Source organism: Coptis chinensis, chromosome 8 (genome assembly GCF_015680905.1).
Source record: "Coptis chinensis isolate HL-2020 chromosome 8, ASM1568090v1, whole genome shotgun sequence".
NCBI lineage: Eukaryota > Viridiplantae > Streptophyta > Magnoliopsida > Ranunculales > Ranunculaceae > Coptis > Coptis chinensis.
The window spans coordinates 71,608,273-71,635,291 of NC_141463.1; the positions used below are offsets into that span (position 1 = coordinate 71,608,273).

General features: G+C 37.9%; 2 protein-coding genes and 1 long non-coding RNA gene across 4 annotated transcripts; all 3 read left to right on the forward strand.

Annotated features, from left to right (window-relative positions):
- Positions 1 to 6,307, forward strand: LOC147482794 (uncharacterized). Of its 2 annotated transcripts, XR_015204760.1 has the most exons (4): positions 1 to 685; positions 800 to 865; positions 6,071 to 6,128; positions 6,247 to 6,307. It is a non-coding gene; the product is annotated as an uncharacterized LOC147482794 (long non-coding RNA). The 2 variants fall into 2 exon arrangements; XR_015204759.1 differs by having other exon boundaries at positions 6,071 to 6,297.
- A 6,371-nt stretch (positions 6,308 to 12,678) lies between these two features.
- Positions 12,679 to 16,037, forward strand: LOC147482795 (growth-regulating factor 3-like). The gene is made up of 4 exons (XM_086580228.1): positions 12,679 to 13,112; positions 13,264 to 13,458; positions 13,863 to 14,172; positions 15,321 to 16,037. Exons 1-4 carry the CDS (start codon positions 12,899 to 12,901, stop codon positions 15,763 to 15,765), a joined length of 1,164 nt encoding a protein of 387 aa, XP_086436354.1. The 5' UTR covers positions 12,679 to 12,898; the 3' UTR covers positions 15,766 to 16,037.
- Positions 16,038 to 23,457: 7,420 nt separating this feature from the next.
- Positions 23,458 to 26,343, forward strand: LOC147482796 (uncharacterized). Its single transcript, XM_086577675.1, has 4 exons — positions 23,458 to 23,644; positions 23,731 to 23,802; positions 23,878 to 24,156; positions 25,849 to 26,343. The coding sequence occupies exons 1-4, from the start codon at positions 23,492 to 23,494 to the stop codon at positions 26,134 to 26,136; spliced, it is 792 nt and encodes a 263-aa protein (XP_086433801.1). The 5' UTR covers positions 23,458 to 23,491; the 3' UTR covers positions 26,137 to 26,343.
- The last annotated feature ends 676 nt before the right edge of the window (positions 26,344 to 27,019 follow it).

Sequence of the window (27,019 nt, forward strand, 5' to 3'; positions counted from 1 at the left end):
TTGAGTCCAAAAGTTTTGAGTCTTAAAATTAATATCTGATTTTTCGAATACGAATGCGAATCGGAGTCGAATTTTTGGATATCCGTCTACACCTTTATGTATAACAAAGATATAAGTGGAAATGATGTATATGTTGTTTTCATTGTAATTTTTGTATATAATTTATAGTATTCTTTTGATTCGAGGATTGGTTACTTGACTTAACTGGCGTTGGTCGAGATGGTTAAGTAGCTGGTTCTACGAATCAATATATATTTGAGTAGTTGGGTACTTGGGTTTACGAGGTATGAGGTTTTAATATATGTTATGGAAGTATATTATATGATTTTCAGGTTATGACAGGTTTTTAATTTATGAAATGTTGAAAATACAAAGGAAACTCTGCCGAATTTTTTTTAGAATGTGATGTTAAGTGGTGGTTTTATATTTGAGTTATGTATATCATAATATATTTTGTCTTCTTGAAGTCATCTAGAAGAGGATTGTACCCATCTTTGGTCCTTGTAGGGTAGAGCAAACTCTTCCGTGAACTCTTCCTTGTCTTTTGTACAAGTATGTTCTCAGTGGTTGCTTGTTTTTCTATTTTGCAGCATAAGCACAGCTGAAAACTTAGTTGTTGCGCTCTAGGTACGTCGTGTTGTCTCAGTGGTTTGTTCTTCTCCCACTTTTGGTTGTTGCGCACTAGGTACGTCGCTTTTTTTTTCCAGCAAATATCAATTTTTCTAGTATTTTGAGTAAGAAAGTCGAGCATTTATTAGTAAGAATAATTCAAATAACCTGTTCATTGTTGGTGCAAGAGTGGAGTTTGATTTGCAGTAGTGGAGTTTGATTCGTAGTAGTGGAGTTGGCTTCTGATTCTCTTGAGGTAAAACTTCTACCCATTTCGTATACTAATTTTATTTTTTGTTTGTTATTTTTTGCAACAACTGAAATTGTGGGTGTTTGTATGCATATAATGGATATGTTTTGGTTGTGTGCCATGGTAAAGTCATTTGGTTTGTATATTAGGTAGTGTTAGGATTTATTCTTGGTTTAATTATCAAGTGTGCAGGTTATATGTTTTTTATATTTTATTTGCGCATGACTTTAAATTAATTTGAAAAGCTAATGTAATTTAACTTGGTATTCAGATTCTATTGATGAACTGATAGTTATAGAATTTATGTTTGTCTTTTTGTTGTTTTTTTTATTTTTTTCTTCTTATTTTACTATATGAGTATTTTAGGCATAATACAGGTGGTCAAAAAGTTGAATAAACAAAGGAAACTTTGTCAAAATATTTTTAACTCTTTTGTTTTATAAACAAGCAAGTTAGTGTTAAAAATATAATGCAATGGTAAAATTGTCTAAATGATTTATACCGTTATTTCTAAGTACAGGGAAGATATGATTAGCATTGGTAGAGGCATGAATATTAGAATTAGATGTTGGAAAAGCGCCCGACACAGTTAAGACAACATTGGAATATCAATAAAAGTACACAGTTAGCATTGGAATATTCTTGATATCACTCAAAGTACAGTTTGGTTCCAGAACACGGTGCACCTACGGGTGATCTGAGAGTTCCTACTTGTTTAAAGATTGGTTAATTCCGATCACAAGCCCGGATGCCGGTTTCGAACTTGACTGTAATTGTTTGATATTATTAATATTTGGATGCTTGACTATTATAATTAAATGTAGAAAAAACGCCAGACACAGTTAAGGCAACATTGAAATTTGAGTTATAGGACCACATACTTGATCCATGTATTTTTAAATAGGAATCATCAAATTTAATTATGTTTTGGTTTGATGTATATATTAAATTATTCTCGTTTGTGATAAATGAGGATAGAAATGCCAAAGGGATTTGATATCGGGTGGGACCACGCTATCCGTATCCCTGGAAATAAAAACGGGACACAGTGCAAATACTGTGATAAGATTTTAGCTGGAGGTGGCATTACAAGGCTGAAAGTACATCTTGGCGGAGGGAACAAAAATGTTGAGAAATGTTTAAAGTGTGGAAAGGTAATTCGAGACATGTTCCGACAAATAATTGAGTCCGGAATTGATAAGAGAAATGGAAAAAAGATAGCTGAAGAACATTATAGAGCTGCCATGCATGCACACCCTCCTGGAGAAGACTCAGATGAGGATGACAACGAGTTCGAGATAGCACGGCAACAATCTAGGGATGAGTACCAGAGGTTCTGCGAGACGGGCTCGTGGGATAAGAGGGCTCCAACCAGAGAGAACACCAATGTTGCAAGCACAAGCTCTCGCAAAGGCAAAGGTCTTATGTCTCTCTTCTCCCGTTCGAAGAGCACTAGGCATCCCGAGCTTATTGATGTCGATTCGCCGAGAAGGCCTGATGTTAATCAACCATCTGTCCACCAGATGACGCCAGCTGGTAAGTCAAAAGCTGGGGTGTTTAGAACAGCTGTGGCTAGATTTGTACTTTGGGGAAACTTGTCTCCAAATGCAGTGGCCAACAACCCGTATTACAAGCCGATGTTCGATGAGGCATGTCGCGCCGGTCTTGGAGTGACCCCTCCTTCAGCCTATCAACTACTAAATTCAGAGTTGCAGAGGCTTAAGGCAGAGTGCAAATTGTATATTGACCATATGAAAATAAAATGGTCTACATATGGTGTCACTGTTATGTGTGATTCCTGGATCGGTCCAACGCGGCGGTCTTGATGAACTTCATGGTGTATTGTGATGGGCTCATGACTTTTGATTCGTCCGTTGATCTATCGAAACACAAGAAAGATCACCGCCACTTACTGAAACACATGAGACGTGTTGTTGACAAGGTTGGCAAGGAGAATGTTGTTCAGATTGTAACGGACAACGGGGCGAATTTTAAGAAAGCTGGAGAGATGCTTGCAAGAGAAAATGGTATACTTACAAATAAGTTTTATTCTCCCATTTTAGATTCCTTTTGCAAATAGGTTTTTTGTATGAACTGTCTACTAAACTACTTCATGTACAATAGGGTATAACCTTTTCTGGACCCCATGCGCGGCTCATTCTATAGACCTTATCTTGAAAGAATTTTCTCGAGCCCCGTCGACGAAAGCAATCCTTGATCAGGTGAAGGATATCACGTCTTTCATTTATAACCACTCTCGAGTTGTTTCCCTTATGAGGGAAGTGTGTGGTGGAGACTTAGTCCGAGTTGGTCCAACTAGATTTGCCAGTAATTACATGGCATTGAAAAGTTTGCTGAAGAAAAAGAACAAGCTCCGGTCAATGTTTACTTCCGAAGGATATCTTGAAATTAAGAATGATAATCCTACGGTCCAGATGATGATGGTCGAGGATATTATAAACGACCGAGAATTTTGGCAGAATGTGAAGGGGATTGTAGCTGTATTAGAACCTATTGTGGTTTTATTGCGGAAGGTGGATAGGGATGATAAACCGACCATGCCATTTTTACACAGATGGGTAGAAATAACAATTGAGCAAGTTCGGAGGAAGATTCGCCACTGAATGGATTGTTGGAATCATTAAGAGGAGGTGGAACAACCAATTGGGGCACCCATTACACAAAGCTGGTAATATTTTTGTTAACTTCGAGGTTTATTTAATTGTACCATAACCATTTGTAAGCTAATATGCTACAAATTTGCTTGTAGCACACTACCTTAATCCCGCCGTAATTTACGCCCCGATGAAGTGAAAGTGTTGCATACAATGGGGAGTTCTCTCAAAGAATGCAGAGATAGTCATTAACCAATTGATCCCAAACCTATCGGATCAATGGCTTGCTTAAATGAATGTAAAGCTTATCGAGAGGCTTCGGGTATTCTCTCTGCCAATTCTTGTATATGGAAGAACCAAAGTCATGCCGGGTTAGTTTCATTGTTAACCCACTACGAACTTGTAACTGACCTATTTTAGTTTTAGTCCATACAAAATTATATAATATGGTCTACATTGTTTGTCATTGACGCAGCTGATTGGTGGATGAATGTTGAAGACGGTTATGTCGACCACTTGAAAACGTTAGCTATACGGATCCTCTCACAAACTACCTCATCATCTGGATGTGAGAGGAATTGGAGTACGTTTGGATTCATACACTCGGCGAAACGTTGTAACTCGAGAACCGAGTCACTGGAGGATCGAGTCTTTGTCCACTACAACCTTCGACTGAAAAGCAAGCATGTCCAACTAAAGAACCAATTCGAAGAAGAGAAGAAGATCTTGGACCTCACATCATTGTACCCAGTCGATAATGACTCAGACTGTCCTATTTTTGATTGGATCGATGACAGAGAGAGAACCCCTGAGGCATTATTAGATGAAAGCGGTCGTCCTAATTCATACATTGCAGAGCAATCTGGTGTGCCAATAGATGGAAATTGGGAACCTGTTCCGAATCCCAATCCTGAGGATAACTTTGAAGCAGCTCAATCTCCTAATGACACTCAACTTGATGGTGAAACATATTATGATCCTGATGCATGGAGAATGCCTAGTGATGGGGAGCACGATAATGCTTACAATGTTGTTGATGACGATAACGATAACGATAGCGATGATGATGATGATCATCATGCTCAAGTTCGTGCCAGTGGTCCTAGTCGAGGAGGTGGTGGTGGTCGTGGAGATGGTAGTGGTCCGAGTCGAGTAGGTGGTGGTGGTCCTCCTGGTTTTGATGATGATCATGCTCAGGTTCGTGCCAGTGGTCCAAGTCGAGGAGGTGGTGGTGGTCGTGGAGATGGCAGTGGTCCGAGTCGAGTAGGTGGTGGTGGTCCTCCAGGTTTTGATGGTAATGATGGGGTTCAGTCACAACAACCTAGAGTTTCCATTGGTGGTGGTGTTGGGTCACAACGGGTGACAGCACCAAGGTCACAGCGGGGGTGGGGTCCTCAATGCAGGCAGATCAGGGTGGATCCTCACAACAATCAAGGGGTGGGTCCTCACAAATCACCACCAAGTGGTAGGGGTGGATGCACTGTTGTTGGGTCTCAACAAGCAACTGGTGGTTCCTCACAGTGCCGTGATAATAGAGGAGTATACTTTACTGAAGAGGATGGGTTTGACCATGCAACTCAAGACTCTGACCATGGTGCTTCCGCCCAACGAGGATCTCGTCAAAGAAAAGGTCGACAAAGGAGAGCAGATCCTACACAGAGCACGGACTCCAGCAATTGTTTTTATGGGCAAGGGTCATCTACTGGGGTCGAGATGTCTGTGGACTCGTTGGCGGGCCAATTTGGTGGATTGTTTTCTTACGATCAGCCTTATGGATATTCTTCTACTGGTTCAAATATGGTTGAATATTCTACAGACTCTTCATATGCGAATCCTCCAGAAGAATATTCACGTTCTCAATATTATGGGAATTGGAATGATCCTCAAGCATACTCTCATCGCTTCCCACCTATGCTACTTCTTCGAACAATATCGTCCCTCGATCTTATGGAGATTGGAATGCTCCATCGCGAAAGTATTCCATTGAATCTACATTTGTGCTACCTTCGAACAATATGCACCTCCTCATCATTCTTATGGAGGACGGAATGAAAGGACCAAAGTATGGAAGATGTTCACCATTTCGGACCATAGTGTGGACATGCCTCCACCGCATGGGGGAACTATATGGGAACCTCCGAAGTCTAACCGTTGTTGAGGAAACCGGGTATCCGATTATTGGTTACCTTCAATTGTGTGGCAAGAACTTGGATCGGTCAAAGACATATGACTTTGTATGCGTGGAAAACTTTAAGAATTGGTTCGGCCAAACCCTCACTTGGAACCAGTATTGTAATGATTTTCTTTTTGAATCGGCATTACATGGTGTCAAAGGCATACAAGAAGGTCGCAAAATCATTCTGGCAGTAGTCTTCTTTGTAATGGTTTGGAGTGTCGACCTCCGTTGGTTTGGAATAAAGTTAAAGTATTTTTTTTGTATTGGTCCGGTTTTTATCATGTTTAATGGTTTGGAGTGTCAGCCTCTCTGTTGGTTTTGAATAAAGTTTGAGTCATAGTACAAAATATCGCTCTGTTTTGTGAGTTCTTTATGTCTATGGATTAGTTGTAATTGTTATGTTTTTGGTGAGCCACTTAGATCTTGAAGAAAAATGTAGAGCTCCATGCAGCTTCGGAATGCCATAGTAATTGTTCTGGTAAGGAGAAAACAATAATCTTCCTATGGGGTTTTATTTGTTTTAATTAAGCCGAGTGTCTAGTAACAAAAAGAAGCTATATTGATAAGCTTTGTCTTTGATGGACACTTGTACTTAGGATTGGCAGCAGAGAAGCTAGAATAGGGAGATGACAATCATATAAAACAAATTTCAGATCAAGATTATCGGGGATTTGATCCGGTTCTTGAGCTGATATTTATATCCTTCAATTTCATATGTTTTCTTCTTAATGTAGTGTTGGGCTTGCTTATTTCTTAGTTACAATTGCATCTTTTTGAATTTCTTGACGATCAGACGCTGACGCTTTCAACAACATAGCATCTCTCCACTTTTGATATCGTGGAACCAACTTTTTTTCGTAGAAGTAAACCGCTGCAAATTCATACTAGCTTATTTTTCTCGAGCTAAGAGGTGAGTGAAGATGCTTACTCGTTGTGTAATTATGACTCTGTTCACAACCTGTAACCAAAGGTCTTATAATTTGTAGTTATCCCGATTTTTCTTCGCATGTAATCGTTGTTGCTCTTGATTGATGCCCCCATTACATTTGTTTATCCCTTTAAGGATTCTATTAGCTTATCAACCTTATTTTAACTTCTAAGAGTAGCTATCTTGAAATCTATAGGTTTGTTTCTTAAAATCTATAGCTTGTCTTGAAAGAATTACCTTTCCGACTCACATATGTTATTCACCTATTTGACTTGCTTTCTTCAATTCTTAATCTAGCTAGTTTATCATTTCATACGCGTTTGGAATTGTGGAAATCAAAGATAAGTAGAAAGTCGTAACAATTTTGAAATTTTATTCCTCTACTTTGAGCCACGAGGTGAGTTGAACCAAGTCGTTCCTTCCTCTAGTTAGTTTTTGAATTTGTCGATATTTGATTCGAGGGTTGGTTACTTGACTTAACTGGCACTAGTCGAGATGGTTAAGTAGCCGGTTCTACGAATCAGTATATCTTTTAGTAGTTGGGTGTAGTTTTATTGGATTTCCAAGTTATGACAGTATTTAATTTTATGAAATGTTGAAAAAATACGAGGAAATTCTGCGAGAAATTTTTGTAGGATTTTTTGATTCGAGGATTGGTTACTTGACTTAACTGGCACTAGTCGAGATGGTTAAGTAGCCGGTTCTGCGAATCAGTATTTATTTTAGTAGTTGGGTGTAGTTTTATTGGATTTGAAGGTTATGACAGGATTTAAATTTATGAAATGTCGAAAATACAGAGGAAACTCTGCCAAAAATTTTGTAGGATTTTTTTTCGTCTCTGTAGTTTAGGTTTTGTTTTTAGTTGGTCTATATCACGTCCTGAGTTTTGTAATAATTAAAGATGCCACGTGTCTTTGGTATTCAATGATTGTTTTATTGTTATCTTCGTTCTCTTATCTCTTATCTCTCTGGAAATGCTAGGGCTAGTTGTTCTTGTGTGCGCGCATCTGTGCTGAAGATTCATACTATACGTAAAGGAATCATCATAAGAAAAGATGATGAAGTTAGTCTCAACAGAAAAGATGATGAAATCGGTCTCAGCAGAAAACGTCTCTGAAATCAATGAGAGTTATATTGATAAAAGCATGGGAATAATGATGGTCAATGGTCCGAACGAGACGATGGGTAAGGTTCTAGAGTTCTTGCAAGAGGAAAAGGATCATGATCATAGAAAAGGAGAGGATCTTCTTGATTCAGTGTTGTTTGTTGGGAAGTACTTGGCGGAATCACCCTTTGCCCGCATGCTAAAGGCTCGGATCTTCTCGAAAGTACCTTCTTTCCATCAAGGGTGAGGACGAACCAAGACCATTCTATTCTCGCTTTTATTTATGCTTCCCCTATTGTCCCAAATAACAACCTCCATTGAAGGATGTAAAATCCTCGGCTTCAACCAAAGGGCTACAATATGTTGTAGATTGCCCGATCAAGATGATGGATGCGGTTTATGGCAAGTGATGGGGAGGATACTAGTGGGAGCATAGTTTTGGCAAGTGATGTAATTGAACACGCCATATTGACAACCGATGAAGTGGATTGGAGTTGTGTTGGTCATCTCCTCAAGACGCGTTAGAGTGTTGGATAGACTCTATATGGCGCAGGCATCTATGGACATCGGGGTTACTGTGCCTTCACGCTTCATCATGGATTCAATCACAATGAAGATCTAATAGATGCTTATATGATTGAATTTTTTCGATTGCAAGTGCAACAAGTATTGTAATATGTAGAAAAAAAAAATTCAAGATTCATTGTTAAAGAATGAAAAGTCAATGTAATATGTAGGAATTCGAGGTGTATTTTTTGAGTATTAGAGAGTAATTTATATTAAAAGTATGACTGTGAGGGAATAATATATTTATATATATTATGCACGTGTCCAACACGAATCAGAAAAACTCATGGAAGATCGTTATAACATAACACCTTGTCTAGAACGAGGTGATAACCTCCGTGACTCATGATAGATCGTTATTAACATAACACCTCGCCCGAATCCAGGTGACAACCCCGCACATGCACGCTAACGGCAAAGAACGCCAATGTATGTGTTAGTTAAAGTCGTAGTATCAGTCGCGCTTATAAATACACTGTCTAAAAGCTCATTTATTCTCATCAAGACAGGGACTTGAGCTGATAGAGGAAAGGGGGGAACAATGTCTGACTTGATTCAAGTTCATCACAAAATCTTGATATGTAGGTAGCTCGTCCCAAAGTGAGCTCAGTCAAAACTCGACCCATCACAATCTTCTCCATTATTCACACTTGTAAGGACTTATCAAATTCAACATTTATAATGACCACATTCAAAGAAAATATAGATATTTGTCGATATTTGTGGATATTTATCGATATTTGTCGATATATCACGATATATCCACGATATTTGCAGCCAGAAATACCCACACATATTGCGTGGACATCTGTGGATATTTGTCGATATTTATCGATATATCTCGATATATCCACGATATTTGCAGATGCCCCAATGTAATATATCCCCACACAGGGGGATATATCCACGATACATATCCATAAATCAGAAATCGATATTTTGTCATATCCCGATATTTTGTACTATGGTTTGGACTATCTTCATGATTTTGTTTGGACGAAGTATACTCTGAAGTCTGAACTACAAATCAACAATGTTTCGTTGCATTTCGTTCCACATCACACTCTGAGGAGTATCCATTTAGCATTTACCTGATGACGATGAGCCACTATGTTCACAGAACTAGACTCCACTAGAGTATCTCCATGAGTTGATAAAGATTGCTGTATGACTTGTATTGATAAAGATTGCTGTATGACTTGTATGATTGTATCACAAATTCCAGCATAACAAATAAATACTAGTCAAGTAGAAATCCGGAATGTATATAATATAATTCATCTTTCTCACTTGCTAAGTGCTCCTAGGTATTCCTCCCTTCTTTATTTGGTCATGTCGTACTTGTGACCTAATGTTCTAGATCGAGCGTGGCAACCTTCCCCGTGAAACTATTTAATTTAAAGCGTTTACAACATGTTTAGAAAATCGAGGATTCTTTTTGGCCTGGACCACGAGGGACCACGCTTCAGCTTCGAAGGATTTCAACGACCACTCAATAAAATACAAAACAAAATTAAAAAGTATGCTACCTGATTTACTGCTCGGATTAGTACTGCGACACCCAATTTCTGTGGAGAATTTCAGAGCTTTACTCAGCTTATCTACACTCTGTCAATGGGAACTTCCACTCGTCAAGTCTGTGAACTGGTAAGTGTGAACAATAACGCGTGGAAGAAGCAATGAGATCATCGACCACTGATTGTCTAACCGTACTAGCCAACTGACCAAAGTGAATCTTGCTCTGGGTTCAGTTGATTTTGACTTTTAGAAAGTACGACACCAACTACATGAAAGCATTCCCAATGCTAGGATTGCTAGGTCAACTTTGTTAAGTTTGTTCTGGGTTCAAAAAATCCATTAAAATGCATAGTTAGAGCAGTCAGGGAGAGATGCTATAGTACCGCCGCCACGTAGGATTTTTAGTATTTTTTGCTACCCAATTAAATTTGAGAGGTAATTAAAAACTCAAAATCAGCTATAATAGAGGCGTTGAAGATGAAGGTGCTAAGGGATACCATCACTGCCGTCCCTCCATTAGGTACTAATGCTAGACCAACCCATTTATTTGACCTACTCTTTAGACCTACTTATGTGTCAAAAGTTTTAATTATTGATTTACATAAAGATATGTGTCCGTGTGTATTGCAATGCAAACCAACGTTATCCAAATAGTAAGACCTAATAGTAGGTTTAAAAAATAGGTCCGTGTAGCACTACTACTCCATTAGTTGCAAATTTAAGTTGAATTTTTTTTAGACAAACAACATAATTTCTGTCATCCGTCAAAATTTAATACACAAATGGTAGAAACTATGTCGTCTGTCTTTTGAAATTTATTATGACAGCAGCTAGACAAAACCACAAATTTGACTTAGGTTTATCATACTGGCCAAATTTAGAAACTTTCTAACAGCTCCATTGAAATGACATTTTAATTTTTAAGGTGTCATATAACACCTTATTGGATTTGCTCTTAGTGGTGACTAGTTTAGGTGACTTACTCACAAAATGACTTTCTGGAACTCAAACAAACTTTTTTTTTAAAAAAAATTTATACATGGGTTATCATTTTTATTTTTTTCTTTAAGTATTTTTATTATAACTTAAGCAATCCAAAGGATTTTCTCATTCAACTTTTTGACCGATTGTATGTACATGGGTGAGTGAGTGACCACATACTGCATTTGGGTGTTTCTATCATAGTACAAAATATCTCGATATATCGCGATATTTTGGGATATATATCCAGATTTCAAATAAAAATATATAAATATCACGATATGTTCAGAGATATATACGACTGTAAATATCGGTAATATTTCGACGATATTTGAAGATATTTGGTGTATATAATAATTTTATTTAATAGTTATCATTATATTTCAAATAAATAAAAATAATATATCATGATATATTTACAATATCTACGATATTTATCGATATTTTAGATATATTTACGATATTTGCACGTAAAATAATGTCAAATATCTCCAAAGAATAGGATATATCTACTATATATATCCAGAAATTAAATATCGATAGATACCCATATCATTATATTTTGTAGTATGGTTTCTATAATACTATGCTGTACACCCATACTGGTATAAAAATTATAGTAATTTTGTTTCAGAAGAATAATAAGATCCGGTCCAAATGTCCAATCCATAAGAATATTACTCACGTGAGAGCACGTGTAAAATACGGAAGGCTCGCATGCTAAGTAAAAAAGCCCGGGACCCACGTGAGCAGCAGCTGTCCCAATCTGACAATTGTATCTGATTTTTCTGACAGTTGCAGTACGTGTCAGGTACTTAAAGTTTTCCTGCGTGCCAGCTCTCGAAAACTGTGAACATTACGTGGAGAAAGGTCATGGTCCAACACTCGTCTTAAAAATATTGGCAAGTTGTAACGAAATTCCAAAATTCCAAAACACTCGTCTAACATATGAAATTATGAAGTGATTCATGTTTCTATTTTTTTGTGTTAATAATCTGTATAAGAAAGAAGTTCATAAAAACCGAAATGAACGATCGGAAGTGGTGAGTACCTGCGGAAACCGGTGGTTCTGGATATGATTTAAATTTTTTAAAACTGGACCCATAACCATTAGGAACTAGATGTCTAGATTTGCAAAATTAAATCGTTCGTAATTCTTACTTCACTGGAAACCAGACCATTGACACTCCCTAGTCAAAGGTAAGTAATGATCTTGATTCAGTTGATTGAGACTATTCAAGCTTTGAAGCAAAATATCGGAAAACTTTGATATGCCATGTTGGAATGTATGATATATACCATGCCGAGTACCTGGAATTTTGGTAGATTGATGATTAAAAGTAAACAAAAGCTTAACGAACTTATAAGCTCACTTTTCGGATTTTTAAAGCAAAAGCTGTCCTTTTGTCATTTAGGTAACTCATCAATTAATGCAAATCTTTTAGGAGTTGCTCAAAGCACTTGAGCCTTGAGTTGTCGTCTCCATCGTCAAAGATGCCAAAATCACGATTATTGTCGCAATAACTAATGAAGAAAGACCCGGACCCCAAACTAATTCCGGAAATTGAGACACTGGATATGTTTGTTGGATGAGAAAATTGAGTGTAGCAACGTTGATTTACATCATCCCAAACTATAATTAGTTCAAGAAACAAGGGGCGCTCAAAGCACCACCTCTCCTATTTGAGACATTTTCTGAGATGTCTGTCTCTCTGTTTCCCACCAATATGTTTATTGCTTCCTCTTTATTTATCAATTTTGACTCTCTTAATTTCCAAGATTGAAGTATTACGTACCAGCATAAATGAAAAGATGCATTTGTACATTTTCGTATTTTGCTACTTCTTTAAACAGTTTTTTTTACTGTGAGACCTATTCTATTTTGTCTTTATTCCCCTTTAAACTACTGTCTACCCCGCACAAGTAAGTGCTTCTCCACTGGCTAAAAAACAAAACGCAGCAGGCTTTCTGTATCAGGCCACTGACTCTCTCTGCAAGGGATATATACAGTATACAGAACCCTCTTAAAACAATGCTCAGTCTTTCCTTCTGAGGCAACAATCAACCAACGCCTAGCTGACCAGTGACCACTACTACTATTAAAACCTGCCAAGAACCACCTCCAAAGTCCAAACCTCACTCTCTCTCCATGGACTGTGATCTGATGAAACAATGGAGAAACCAGCTGCATGAGTCAGAAGAACAGCAACCTTCTGCAAAGATTCCACGACTACTACTACTTGAACCAACCCATCAACCATCACCTGTTGCTTCTGCTCTTCCCTTGTTTGTCCCTGAACCAAACAGCAGAATTATTACCAGCTTGTCAGCATTTTCAGACGCAACAACTTCAAGATTTTCTGGTAAAAAAAAACTTCCTCTTTTGTTCTGCTTCTATACCTAGCTTGTCTTGTTTTTAAGTTTGTTTCAAGTTTTATTCTTTATATAGTAAAGTTCACACGGTTATGTTCAGATTTCAGAACTGGTTTCTCTTTCTTTGACTTTATTTTGTAGGGATGGGATGTCTCTTTAGCTTAGCTCAGTGGCAAGAACTTGAACTTCAAGCTTTGATCTTTAAGTATATGATAGCTGGAGCACCTGTTCCTGCTGAACTACTCCATCCCATTAAAAAAAGCCTTCTAAATACTCCTGCTGCAGCTGCATGTTATCTTTATCCTTATCAACCATATCAGCATTATCAACCAACTAGTAAGTCTGACCAAATGGTGTTTCTTGATTCTCCATTTTCTTCTTGAGTAGTTAGTTTTTCTACTTGTTTTTGGTGTTTGGTAAGGTTCATTTAAGTGTGGGGCATCTTTCTTTTTACCTGCTTTTTTGAGTTTGAGTGTGCTTTCTGTCATTTATGTTTGCTAGATCTGATACCAAAAATTATGTAACACTTCATATATAGTTTTACATTTTCTTATGAGATTTGAATAGTGTTGCTGTTGCTGTTGTTGTTGTACGCCATTTTGGTTCTAGAGATATTTTTCTTGTAATTACCCTCTAATAATGTGATTGTTAAATCTTTTATTTAATCTTAAGTATCTTTCTTGCCTGTTGTTTATTTTATATTTGTTGCTAATGTGGTATGGGTCTCAATGTCTTCTCAGTGTTGCAGTCAGGATATTGGGGTAGAAATTCAGTGGACCCAGAGCCTGGTAGGTGCCGGAGAACTGATGGAAAGAAGTGGAGGTGCTCAAGGGAAATTGTGCCTGGCCACAAGTACTGTGAGCGCCATGTCCACCGAGGTCGAAACCGTTCAAGAAAGCTTGTGGAAACTCCCACACCCGCGGCAACCAAGTGTGACTTGAAAACCCCGATTACGGTTGCTGCTCTGCCCATAACAGCATTAGCTAGCGGAAATCAGTTTGCTCCCTCTGGGCCATCAACTTCTGCTAATCTGACTCAGCTCAACCAAAGGTGAACAAACTATCTAATATTCTAATTAATCTGATAAATGAATGTTATTAAATTGATTGAATCTCATTTATGAAATGAAGAATTAATGTCCTCTGTTTTGCTATGTTAATGTGAATTGAAAAGTCATTGTTGTTTCTTAGTTGAGCGTTTATTTTCTTAGAATCTTCTGTAATAGTTAAAAAGAATGGCAATTAGCAACCACAATGAGAAACACCAAGTGTACGGCAAAACTTGTCTTAAGAATCTGATAATGCTTACTGTCTGTAGATGGATTCTGGGGAACAAATAAAAACCAAATTATTTAAGACCAAATACATGCCCAGTTATACTGTACTACTTCTGGGCCTACATTTTAAATGGCTATGTTGGATGGGTTTTTTTTTTTCGCTACAAACTATGTTGGATGGTTTGAAACACTAGAAGATCCAAATTTAACCCAATAATTTCCAACCTGGAGTCCAATAATGTCTAGTGCCACAATCTTTATCAAAGTTATGTCCATCCCATTATATTGCTTGGAAGTTTGGACCATAAATGGGGCAGGTTAGTTATTGAACCCTTTTCTTGACCAGTCTTTTCATCCTATTCATGGACCCCCCCGGATTGGCTTTTGTGAAATGGATCTAGTCATTAAAAATTTTCCTGGCCAGGATCCTAGCTGGCAAGGCACTTGTTCCAACTTGCAAGTGGTTTTAGGTTCCAGTCGGTGGTGGTGGGGGCGTTTCAGCACAAAGCTAGGTCGCACCTGATTTTCTTTTTTTACTGTAATCATCCTGAAGAATAGGGGAGAAAAACACATTTTCACATTTCTGAATAAATTTCATGTACGGATGTACCATAATTTGAGGTCTGCTTTTTTATAAAAATTAAAAAATTGGAATGGATTGGTTTTGTTTTTTTTGCAAAGTTGTCCCGTAGGTAGAGACAATCCTCACAAAAAGTCAGCCCTTAGTTCATAGTCTTCATACTGGTCCAAAACAGAGATGTCAAATCAACAGTGTACGATCTCTTGTTATGTAAAGGATGGTTAATACAGTCCCACAGCTATGGTTATGCAATTTTATTTCTGCCTTCGTTTGCTATCGACGAACTATAGAATTTTACTTCGCGTCAAAGGATATTGCTCTGACTTGCACTAACCATTGCAGTATAGCATCAGAAAATAAAACGGGAAATGGCGGACTTCTGGAGATACAAAATGGCAGACTTTCCGATGAGGGTAGATCAGATGGCCAGCTCCTGCGTCAATTCTTTGATGATTGGCCCAGATCAAATCAAGATTCGGATGGAGTTGGCAGAAACGGTGGTCCTTCCACAACCTGCCTCTCCATCTCAACTCCAGGTGGTTCTTCAGATTTCTCCTTAAAACTGTCAACAGGAAATGGAGATGAACCCGAATATCAAGATGGCAATGGTAGAGAGGAGCGACCTCAGTTGGACTGGGGAACTGGATGGAACGCCCACCAAGTTAGTTCTATGGGTGGTCCACTTGCTGAGGCATTGAGATCATCTACCTCCAATGCTTCACCAACTAGTGTCCTGTATGAGCTTCGCCGAGGCACTGCATCTGAAACTAGTAGTGTTAGCACCTGAACTTTACTTCCAACCAACACCAATTGAATCTCAAGAACTGTGCTATGTGGATTATGCTTCTTTGTTAGAAACTTTTGGCCTTCATTCTGTGTAAGCTTTGAACTTTTCCTATTGTTTGGTTCTTGCGTTGTTGTTCCAGATTGTTCTTCTTTGGCGTTTGGGTGTGACCACCAATTTTAAGTCAGTAATGCTGATCTTAGTTGCAACACACTAGCATATATTGGACATAGAATTCGTTCTAAGAATTTCTGGTATATCTTAGGTTCCAAAAACTGTGTATTGTTTGTTTCAACTACTGATCATTGCGTATTGGTCTTGTATCCATAATCTGTGACAATAAAGCGAAACCGTTTGACATTGGGATATTGGGCGCCATGCATCCCCCATCACTTGATGTTTTATAGGAACCCCGTACGGCGGTATACCTCAGCTAGAAGTAGGTAGTAAGGCAGTATGTCGAATTCTCATCTTAGTCTCTCATTATTGAATAGAAGATGCAATCACAACTTGCGTGTTGCTTCCAAATTAGGACCCCTGTCATTAAGAAGATCAAAACCTTAATCTGTTACCAATGCCGCGACGGTATCCCTATTTTGTTGATTAGAGGGCATTTCCAGGGACATGTCTGCACCATTTATCCACTTGTGGTGCCTACATTTTCTCATCATATTATTCCCTTCAGACCAATTCATTATTCCGTTTAATTTTTAGCGTCGGGTTCAAGAGACATATATGTTTGACACTAGAAAGTAGACCCGTGTATATGCACCACCTCTTTTAAAAACTTGTTTAACAATCATAATTGTTGCAACCCATTTCACAATTTTTTTTTATTTTTATAATTCTCGACTACTTGGTTAGATGCTGAAGGCGAACAATACACCTAATCTGACTTCATCAGCTGAACCCATTTGGGTTGCCTACGTACCCCCTTATCGAGGGATCAAGCTGCACCGTAGTTCTCTCCTCTCTCCACTCTTTTCTATCTCACTCTTGGATTCTCCTCCTCTCTAGATGTCATCTCCTCTGGTTGTCTCCCTATTCTCCTCTCGTTATCTCCTCATTCTGGCTCCTCTTATCTAGGTTTCTCCTCCTCCCTGGATGTCGTCCCTACTCTTCTTCTCAAGATCTCTCCTCCTATTCCTCCTCCTCCTCTCGGGTCGTCTCCTTTGGCCGGCGTCTCCTCTAACCGTCGTCTCCTTTGGCCGCCGTTCCTATGGCCGTCGTCTCCTCCCTTCTCTGCTCTAGATATCTCCTCCCACTACTAAAAAATTGACATTTCCCGACGGATCCAAAATAGATATGCCTACGGATCCAAGTCCATAATTCTATTTGCCGATGTACAATATCCGTCGACAAAAAAGCCGAGCCCGTCCACGACCAACTTTTCATCTATTCCAACCCGGTGATGATTTTCTTAGGGATCTAATCCGACAAATTGAACCCTAAAATCCCAAATTTCTTCTCGGTGGCTCTATTGTTCTTTTAGACAATAAAAAAATTCAGAAACCGTCGGTGACATTTAGTGTGAAAATCTCCCAAAAAATTTCTTCTCAGTGGCTCTATTGTTTCAAGAAAAGAAAGTTTTGCCTTAATTTTTTTAAGACGGCGATTCATTTGTGAGTTTGAAGACGGTACTTTTCAATCTCAAACTTGATTATTCAATTATTTAAAATGAATAAACTTTAAATAGTTTGGTTTTGCAACTTGATTTTCTGTCTAGGTTCGAGTGATTATTCAATCTCAAACACAAACTTTCCTTCTCTCTCTGCAATTGTGGTAACCTTCTCACTTCTTAATTTGGTTTAGTATAATAAAATCGATTATTTGTTTTTCCTTGGCATGTTTTAATTTGACTTCGTATCTTTGCAACTTCATTTTGGTGTCTCTCGCTCCTTGTAGAAAGCAACCGCAACATGGATCTGATTTTATTATAGCCAATACTTAAACACACGAAATTCTGTCTTATTTGCAAGAGTTGTAGTAAGTAATAATAATGCATACCGGTTCCTTCCAATGACCTCCGTTGAAGAATACCTGTCATCTTGAAGAAGCGAGCTAGCTTAACATTATAAAGATGCAGTGCAGTTGCATCGACACAACAAATGTCTGTTGAAGCGAGGCCAATGCATCCTTCAGGTCTTGTGAGACTCTAGGACCACTAGATTCAAATCCATAACTTGATTCTTCGGATGTCCTTATGCATCCTGTTCCTGTTCCTGTTCCCGTTCATGTTCCTCTCTCTTCGGAATTCTTACTTTTATCACCCGATGACTTTTACGCACGCGGGACTTAGTATTACCCTCTTCAGTATAATTTGGGTGCTTGATTTTAGTGGTTTATTTCCATTGATTTTATTACCGTTTTATACCGAATTTAATTGCTAGGACACTAGACGTCTTCCTCTTTAATGAGTTTTATCTCTCGTAAATCTCTCCCCTCATTCGCTCTCTTAAAAAAACTAAAAGCCCAAAAAAAAACAGAGCTCCCCTCTCTACTGCCGATTATCTATCCACTGCCGATTATTATTCATTACTTAAAACCACTACTATGAAACTAGATAAACCTGAAAACTCAGAAGAAGAAAATGGGAATAAAAAGAAATTGAGTTGTTTTGATGTGTTTGTTTGTTTGGGTGTGTTGAGATACTGGAGTGCTACTTCTAATATTATAAGTGATTGTGATGAAGTTTTCAATTATTGGGAACCTCTTCATTATTTGTTGTATAAATCTGGGTTCCAAACTTGGGAGTATAGGTATATTTTTTTTATATTTATTTGCATTTAATGTAGAAATTGGGTGATGAAGTTTATATTTGAATTCATGAATTTTTTAGCCAAGGGTATTTGTCTGTGTAATGTTTTGTGTATTGCTTTTGTCGATATCATAAATGAGCAATCTTTATATACTTGTCTGAGTGTTGTATGGTTTGATATATGTATAGTGCAACTAGAATGATATTTAATGGAGTGATCAATGTCTGTGAATGAGAAAGTATGCTAGTCTCGTGATTTTCGCCTATATAAACTGGTTCATCTGATTTCTTTGTGCCTAATTATTTGATTTGGTTGATGCTTCTTACATACTAGCTTTTCTTTGTTATATATAGTGGTATGGATGCTTTCGCTTCATCGATAGATAAGAGTTGGATTTCCTTAAAATATCCGGATAAGCGTTTTTATAAATTTGGTTTAGAGAAATTTGTGGAGTTCATGAAGATACACCATCGTAATAAAAAGGTCATACCCTGTCTATGTGGCAAATGCCTAAACCAAGGCCCGGCCAAGACCCATGATGACGTCAAAGTAGATTGTTTTAGGCATGGCTTTGTGAAACATATAATGTGTGGTTCGTGCATCTTTGAAGTAGCACAAAATCGATATGTTGAACAAGGATTAGGTTTTCGTGATAATGCATATAATGAAACGGACATGGCTAATGCCCTTAACACTGTGGTGGGGGAACTTGGTGGTGATAATTTGGATACGCTAATGGGAGAACATAATGAACAAAATGACTTATTTGAAAATGACTTATTTGAAGATGTTAAGTTTAGTTCTAATTTGCGTAAAGGCGATGAGTGAATTGTATCTTTGGAAATAAGGACTTCACCGTTCTTAGATTTGTAGTGAAATTATTTAATTTAAAGATCACACATGGGTGGATCGACCAAAGTTTTCTTGCATTGCTTTAACTATTTAGGTTGGTGCTTCCAAGTGGGAATAACACACCAAAAAAAATATGTATCATGCGGATAAGATAATCAAAGATTTAGGATTGAAGTATGATAAAATTGATGCGTGCAGAAATGATTGTATGTTATACTGGGGAGACTACAAATCTAAGGTTTCTTGTCATATTTGTGGGGTCTCGAGGTTTAAAACTTTAAGCATTGAGGAAAGAAAGAAAGGGGGTCAGTGCAGTCTTTGCGAAGATTTTAAGATATTTTCCACTAGCAGATAGGTTAAAGAGATTATATAGAGTGGATTGGGTAGCAAAGGCTATGCGTTGGCATTCAACTAGAAAGTCCCCTCCAGGTACTTTGGGGCATCCAGTTGACTCTGGGGTGTGGAAGCTAATTGATACACAATACCCAGATTTTGCTGCCGAGCCTCGAAATGTCCGTTTGGGGGCTAGCAACCGATGGCTTCAATCCTTTTGGGTCATTAAGCTCATTGCATAGTTCGTGGCCTGTGATGTGTGTGACTTACAACCTTCCACCTTGGTTGTGCATGAAACCCCAATTCACTATGCTCACAACACTCATCGAAGGTCCAAAACAGTCAGGTAAAGATATTCATGTGTTTTTGCAACCATTGGTCAAAGAGTTGAATGACTTGTGGCATGAAGGGGTAATGGTAAAAGATGCATCAAAAGGAGACGTATTTAAAATGCGGGCTATTTTGATGTGGACAATACATGACCTTCCAGCTTATGGAAATATCTCCGGTTGTAAGACTAAAGGAAAACTTGGTTGTCCGGCTTGTGGTCCAAAGATCGCTTCTTTTGGCTTCAGAATGGAGGTAAGCATGTGTACATGAGAAGCGAGGCGTTGGTTGCCTTTGTTAGATGAAGCCGAAATGATACAAGAGAAAGCACCTATGATAAAACTCAAGAGCTAGAGGAGCCACCGGCCAAAGGCTAAGCTGGGATCGAGGTTGATACTATGACAATGAACTTAAAAGCAAAAGTTGGGAAAGGCAAACAAAAACACAATGTTACTGAGTGCGATGATAACCGAGAAAATGAAGGTGAATTGTGTTTTACCAATAGGTCAGGATTCTTTGGGTTGGATTATTGGAAGTACATTCCAGTCCCTCATAACTTTGATGTCATGCATATCGAGAAGAATTTTTGTGAAATCTTGATTGCAATGATGCTTAATTCGAAAGAGAAGACCAAGGATAATGACAAGGCACGCAAAGACTTGAAGCTTTTGAAAATTAAAAGGAGGTATTGGTTATCCCAGGTGAATGGTAAAACTGTTATGAAGCCGGGAATTTTTTGGCTTAACAAAGTAGAGAAGAAATGCTTTCTTGATACATTGCGCAATCTGAGTGTGCCCGTTGGTTTTAGTAGTAATTGGTCTAATATTGTCAAGGCTGATTTAGTAGATTTAAAGGGATTGAAGTCACATGACTATCACATCTTGATGCAAGCACTTGCTCCGTGCGATGCGATTCAACATGCCTATAGAGATGGCAGCAGAAAGGAAGCTCGATCCATCATCAAAAGCATTTGTACTTTTTTTGGTGCTTTATGTGCTAGAACAATAGATGTCGAAACACTCAATGTACTTGAAAGAAATATGATTAAGACATTGTGTGCACTCGAGAGACATTGCCCTCCATCACTTTTTGTTATCATGATGCATTTGCCCATTCACCTTGCTCAGGAGGCTCGTGAATGTGGTCCTGTTTGGGCGAGATAGATGTATACATTCGAAAGGTATTAGTTTTGTAATTGTTGTCTTGAAAATTCTGTTTCCTATTAATGTGATTCCTATAATGTGTTCCTTGTCGTTTAAAGGATGATGAAGACTTATAAGGGATCCGTCTCAAACAAAGCACGTCCCGAGGGCTGTATTGCGGAGCGCTACTTGAAAGAAGAGACCCTTATTCATTTGCTGGGCTATAAAAAGGGGGGGTGGTATTCTAGAGAAACTTGATAGGATGGCTAAAAATGAAGCTCCACTTGCACCTGATTTGTTTGATAAGATTTATGATCATACTATCAAGGAGGTTGGGCCAATTGGTGTGGGTCATGGCTATGGGTTAGAAGGTGTTGAGTATGAGCAGCACGGAATTGGGTATTAAAAGCCATGCTAAATATGATTATTGGCGAGAGTAAGTATACCTTGACATTATTGTTTGGAATTGCATACTAGTTTAATCAAATGCAATTTCTTCTAACATGTTAAATAATGTGTAGGAAGTACACCAAATTTCTTGAGGACCAGGAGAAGAACCGGGAGGAAGAGGGCAGGCCATTTAAGGATACCTTTGTGTGATAATTTCACATCATGGTTGAAAACACAGGTTGAGTACATAGAGTCAAATGATGTCCGGTTCAAAGATGTTGTGAGAGGACCTGAGTGTTTGGCAACAACATACACAAAGTATTGTGTAAATGGTTTTCTCTTTGTCACCAAGGATCATGAACGAGCACGAAGAAACCAAAACAGCGGTGTTAGCACAAGATGCATGACTACTTTTCGATCTAGTGCTAAGGACAAATATCCAGTTGAAGACTATGTCGAATACTATAGTGTTCTTCGAAAAATTGTCCAACTACAGTATCGAGAGGGGTACAAGCCTGTTTTGTTCAAGTGTGATTGGGTAAAATGCTCCCAAACTGGTGTGAAAATAGATGTAGAAGCAAACCTCAAATTGGTGAACTTGTCTAACCTAATGAGTTTAGACCACATGGCTAATGAACCGTTTATTTTCGCGGAGCGTGCTGCACAGGTTTTTTATTCGAGGGATCCAATGGATCCTGATTGGCATGTAGTCATAGAGGTTCCAAAAAGTTGTATTCGATCATGATGAAGTGTATGCGCTATCGGATGATAGAGCGATAAATATTAATATTGATATAGGAGGGCCTTCCAATGTGGAAGCCGTGGAGGATGATCTAGTACCTAATTACCCAGAAGATGTGTTTGTGGTTGTTGAGAATAGGAGAAATAAAAAGAGACAAAGATCTAATAGACCTTAGACCATTTCTTTGTTGGTTATTGCATTATATAAAATTAAACTATTTGGTTATGTCCTTATGTCATTAAACTTATGTCATTAAACTATTTAATTGATTGTGAAGTGTCATCATGGGAGCAGAAAATCAGCACAAGTATAGGATTAATAACTTCTTTTTCCCTATGTTATGTTATTAGAATCTTATAATTTGAATGTATGCTCTCTTTGAAATGTCACTGTTTTCTTTTGCTTTTTACTTCATGAAATTCCACATTTTATTTAGTGAACATGGACACTCACTACTCACTGGTGGTTCAAAACTCTTTGGATGATGATCATTTCAATGAAGACATGGGTAATTAATTTCAGTTTAACATTTAAGATTTCTTTTAATAATTATGTATGGTACAAGCTTAAAATGTTGTTTGTTTGTGCGGTGATGATGCCACAAGCATTCGAAGTTCATCTCAGAGTGCATCTTCTAAAAAAGAGGCCCTTCAATTGGCATCGAAGAAATTGAGGGTCAACCACGTCCGAAACTTGTAAATGAGACTAACCGAAAAAAGGCCAACCAGTCACACCCATAGGCGTTGTTAGTGAATTTGGTACAAGATTGGGATACATTGCTCGTCGAGACTTTCCGGTATGCTATGAGGATTGGCGACATATTGGTAAGGATCTCAAAGACAAAGTTGTTAAGACTTTGGGGCCTTAATTTGTGTTTGAATATGAGAAGACGATAGACACCTTGACTACACAAGGCAGAAACTGAATGAAGCATGGAGGAACTACAAGCACACGTTGTATAAAACTTTTGTCGAAGATGAAGATCCTTCCTTAGTGAAAGAAGTTGCGCCGCGTAACATTCCCTTGGAGGATTGGCACAAATTTGTTGATTATTGCAATACAGATAAGTTTAAGGTATGTGTCAATGTTTTAATAGGTAGTGCTTCATGTTAGTTTGATTTGACATTGCTTTAAATATGTAGGCCATGAGTGCAAGGAACAAACTGAATCACGAGCAACAGATCATGCCTTCATCTCTTGGTAGAACTTCAGTTGCTATAGCTCGGAATGAGCTAGCTTTGGAGAAAGGTATTCCTGAATCGGAGATTACAAGGGCAGACTCCTATATGCTTATTCATAAACCAAAGGAAACTGTTCCACAAAGCCAGGAAGTATTGGTTACTGTTTTAGTATGTATTTAGCTTATATATACATCTTTAGTTTAAAATGAATGACTTTCATCTTATTTTTGTAATTTTAACAGAATTCGATTAAGAATCACATCTCTGAGCATCCAGAGTCGCAATATGATTTGTCTGGAGACGCAATTGCTACGGTATAGTTGTTTCAATATCATGATAGGTATTTATTTTAGTTTTGGTACTTGTTATGAATTGCTCAATGAAAACAGGTGGTTGGGCCAGATAAAAGAGGTCGTTTCCGAGGTCTAGGTACAGGGGTTTGTAAAACTGTACTGCGAAAGGGAGACTCTTTGATGAAAAAGAATGATGGCTTGATGGAGGCAAATACTCTCCTTGAGAGGAGGATCGAAACTATAGAGGCGAATATGGATGCTAAAATGTCGAGGCACATGGAAGAGGTTAGAGGCCTGTTTATGAGCCAAAGAGGAACTTTCAACGACAATGTTCCATCGCCACATTCTCATGCTAGTCGTCACAGTACTGCTCCGGTAACTATCAATAACTTAACTTTCTCTTTTTATAGACAATATCATTGCCTTTCTATTTCTTTGTCTTTCTATAGCTTTGTTCTTTACTCTTTTCTTTTTGTTTCTTTTGGCCCTTTTTGTTGTTTATTAACTCATGCACAAAGTAATGGTATTATCATTACCAATAATGCATTCCAGAAAATTGTCCTCATTAAGACACCTGTGAACAAGTTTGGTTTGCAGGAGCACCATTGCTATAGACCTTCTTGAATGTGGAGTAACACTTACAGTTAAAAACAGTTACAGTTACAGTTAAAAACAGTTAAACTAGCCGGCTTACCGAGGTCATAATGATGTTTGATTTACCGAGTCACGGCTGGACAAACATATATGTAGATCAATTGTGTCTTTACAGTAAAATAATAAATATCAGGTTAGTAAAGATTTAATGACATGGCCTAATTACCACATAGTATTTTATCACCAAATAGTTACAATACTATTATGAGCTAATAAGTCTTTACTAGCCTAAGCTTCAAATCGGAAACAATTTTTGTTTTTATCGAAGATTAATGAGTAAAAAATAGTAGTATAATTATGACACCATTCCAGTCTCTGTTTATACTCTCGCTAAGGCTTTTAAGGATACTCAAGATAATATGAATACTGACTAGAAACTGAAAAAAGTGAACTTTGATATCTAACAGACTTACTACTTAGAGGAAAGGGGCTCGAGCTGGGGGCTTGAGCTGGGGCTCGCGCTTCTGCAGCGCCTTTGATGTGGTCGATCAGGACAGAAGCACATGAACTTATGCATCACAAAATCAAAACCACAACGCCCACCGCTTTCTGAACACTCTTCACACCTGCTTGCAGTCCATCTCAAATGAAATCCTTTGTTCAAAAACTCATCGATAAAACATATAGCTTATAATGATATGATAGGGACAGTGTACATTCATTAGTTCACTATTATAATCTAGATTTATAAGCTGATGATGATAACATATACGTACTGAACTACCAGATCCACTAGTTCAAGGAGTACACATTACACAAACTTCCCAGTGTTTAACAAGAAAAGAAGTGGACCTATGTGAAGCATCACATAAATAAGTAACGGCTCTAATTGTATGAGGCACGTTTTTATCCCAAGACTTCAATCTCGAAACTGAAGCCTGACTTATCAAAGGTTTTCTGATTTCACTGAAACAACTTGCTTAATTTAATTTATTTATTCTAGTTTCTTGTTTATTCTGAATTCTTGCTCGGTAGGTTAGTAATAGATTTAGTTTTCTACTCACTTTGTTCTGGAAGATAGAACCCGTAAAAAGAGAGAACGAGTTGCCTAACCAGTCTCTAATAGGTTGAAGCACATTGCTGTTGGTATTAGTGGGTTATGTACTATCTAGCACATGGTCTTGGGCACCCATCATATGTATCAAACATATCCAAGTTACTTCAATAGTTTAAGTTAGAAACTATGGACTCAAATTATTTTGCTGCTGTTACTGTTGGTGTTACTGGTCAACGTGTTGTTGTATATACTTTATTCTTATGCCATGTTTTACGTTCTTTGCAACAAAATAATCACGTGCAATGTAATGAATGGTGTCGCAGACTTTTTAAATAGTTTCTCTACGTGCACGTCTATCTACATGTATGTATTGTTTTAATGTGAAATCTTTATTAATTAAAATATTTTCTTTTCAGTTGGAAAATGCCTACTATATTGGCAAAGACTGTGAGTTGCGTGGAGGTTGGCCGCTTGAACTTGTTGCTATAGGTGTTGTGCAAGACGTCGACCCCAACACAGAGTATGGTGAAAGGACTTTAGAAGAAGGGAACTTCAAAGTTTATGTCCAGGTCGTGCGTAGGGTTGATGCTATCCTGCCTTTCCCTCACAATGCATGGCAAAAAACACTTGGTCAAGTTGTGCAAGGAGCTGTCATCTGGCCTGAAGAGTTCTTGGTGTTTGCATCTCATAGTTCGTCTTCTTGAAGTGTTTATTGAACTTCTCTTTTGTCTAAAACTAGTAGTTAGCGATCTTTATTTTGCTCTAGTACTTAAGAAATTAAATTGACGTGGTGGAGGATGTGAACTTATAGGTACTTAAGTGATCGCATGAATATGGTTTTTGCTAGACTGAATTCTCTTTTAAGTTCAAGGTGTGAACTTATTTTGTAAGTTGAAGATGAGAATTATGACCACAAGTATATATATATATATATATATATATATATATATATATATATATATATATATATATATATATATATATATATATATATATGAGTTCATGCTAGAAAGTTGGGTATGGATTAAAATGTAGGATTTTGGTAAACATTGATTGAATTAATAAAATATGAGCATTTAAAAAATAATAATAATAATAATTAATTAAAAAAAAACAAAAAAAAACAATTCCGACGGACACAATCCCTAGCTGACATCAACTGTGATTCATATTGTTTTGCATACAACGACAGATACCATCACACACCAATCCGTCGCCAAAGGTGACCTATACCGACAGATTCCATCACACACCCATCCGTCGCCAAAGGTGACCTATACCGATAGATTCCATCACACACCCATCCGTCGCCAAAGGTGACCTATACCGACAGATAAAATCCCACACATAACCGTCGGCATAGATATTCTATACCGACGGATAAAATCCCACACATAACCGTCGGTATAGAATATCTATACCGACATAGAATATCTATACCGACGGATAAAATCCCACACATAACCGTCGCTATGCCGACGGTCATTTCCGACGGTTTTTGTCCATAACTAAAGCAATGGCGACAGAGCAAATTAGGACGGCCTAGGGACGGTTTTAATCCGTCGGCGTAGCTCTACCAGGACGGTT

Excerpts from the sequence above, each read along its gene's own strand:
- LOC147482795 (XM_086580228.1), top strand. The coding sequence starts at position 12,899 with ATGGACTGTGATCTGATGAAACAATGGAGAAACCAGCTGCATGAGTCA. Across the intron at positions 13,113-13,263 it reads AACAACTTCAAGATTTTCTG|GGATGGGATGTCTCTTTAGC; the intron begins GTAAAAAAAAAC and ends TTTATTTTGTAG. Across the intron at positions 14,173-15,320 it reads CTGACTCAGCTCAACCAAAG|TATAGCATCAGAAAATAAAA; the intron begins GTGAACAAACTA and ends TAACCATTGCAG.
- LOC147482796 (XM_086577675.1), top strand. The coding sequence starts at position 23,492 with ATGCCTTCATCTCTTGGTAGAACTTCAGTTGCTATAGCTCGGAATGAG. Across the intron at positions 23,645-23,730 it reads CACAAAGCCAGGAAGTATTG|AATTCGATTAAGAATCACAT; the intron begins GTTACTGTTTTA and ends TAATTTTAACAG. Across the intron at positions 23,803-23,877 it reads CTGGAGACGCAATTGCTACG|GTGGTTGGGCCAGATAAAAG; the intron begins GTATAGTTGTTT and ends CAATGAAAACAG.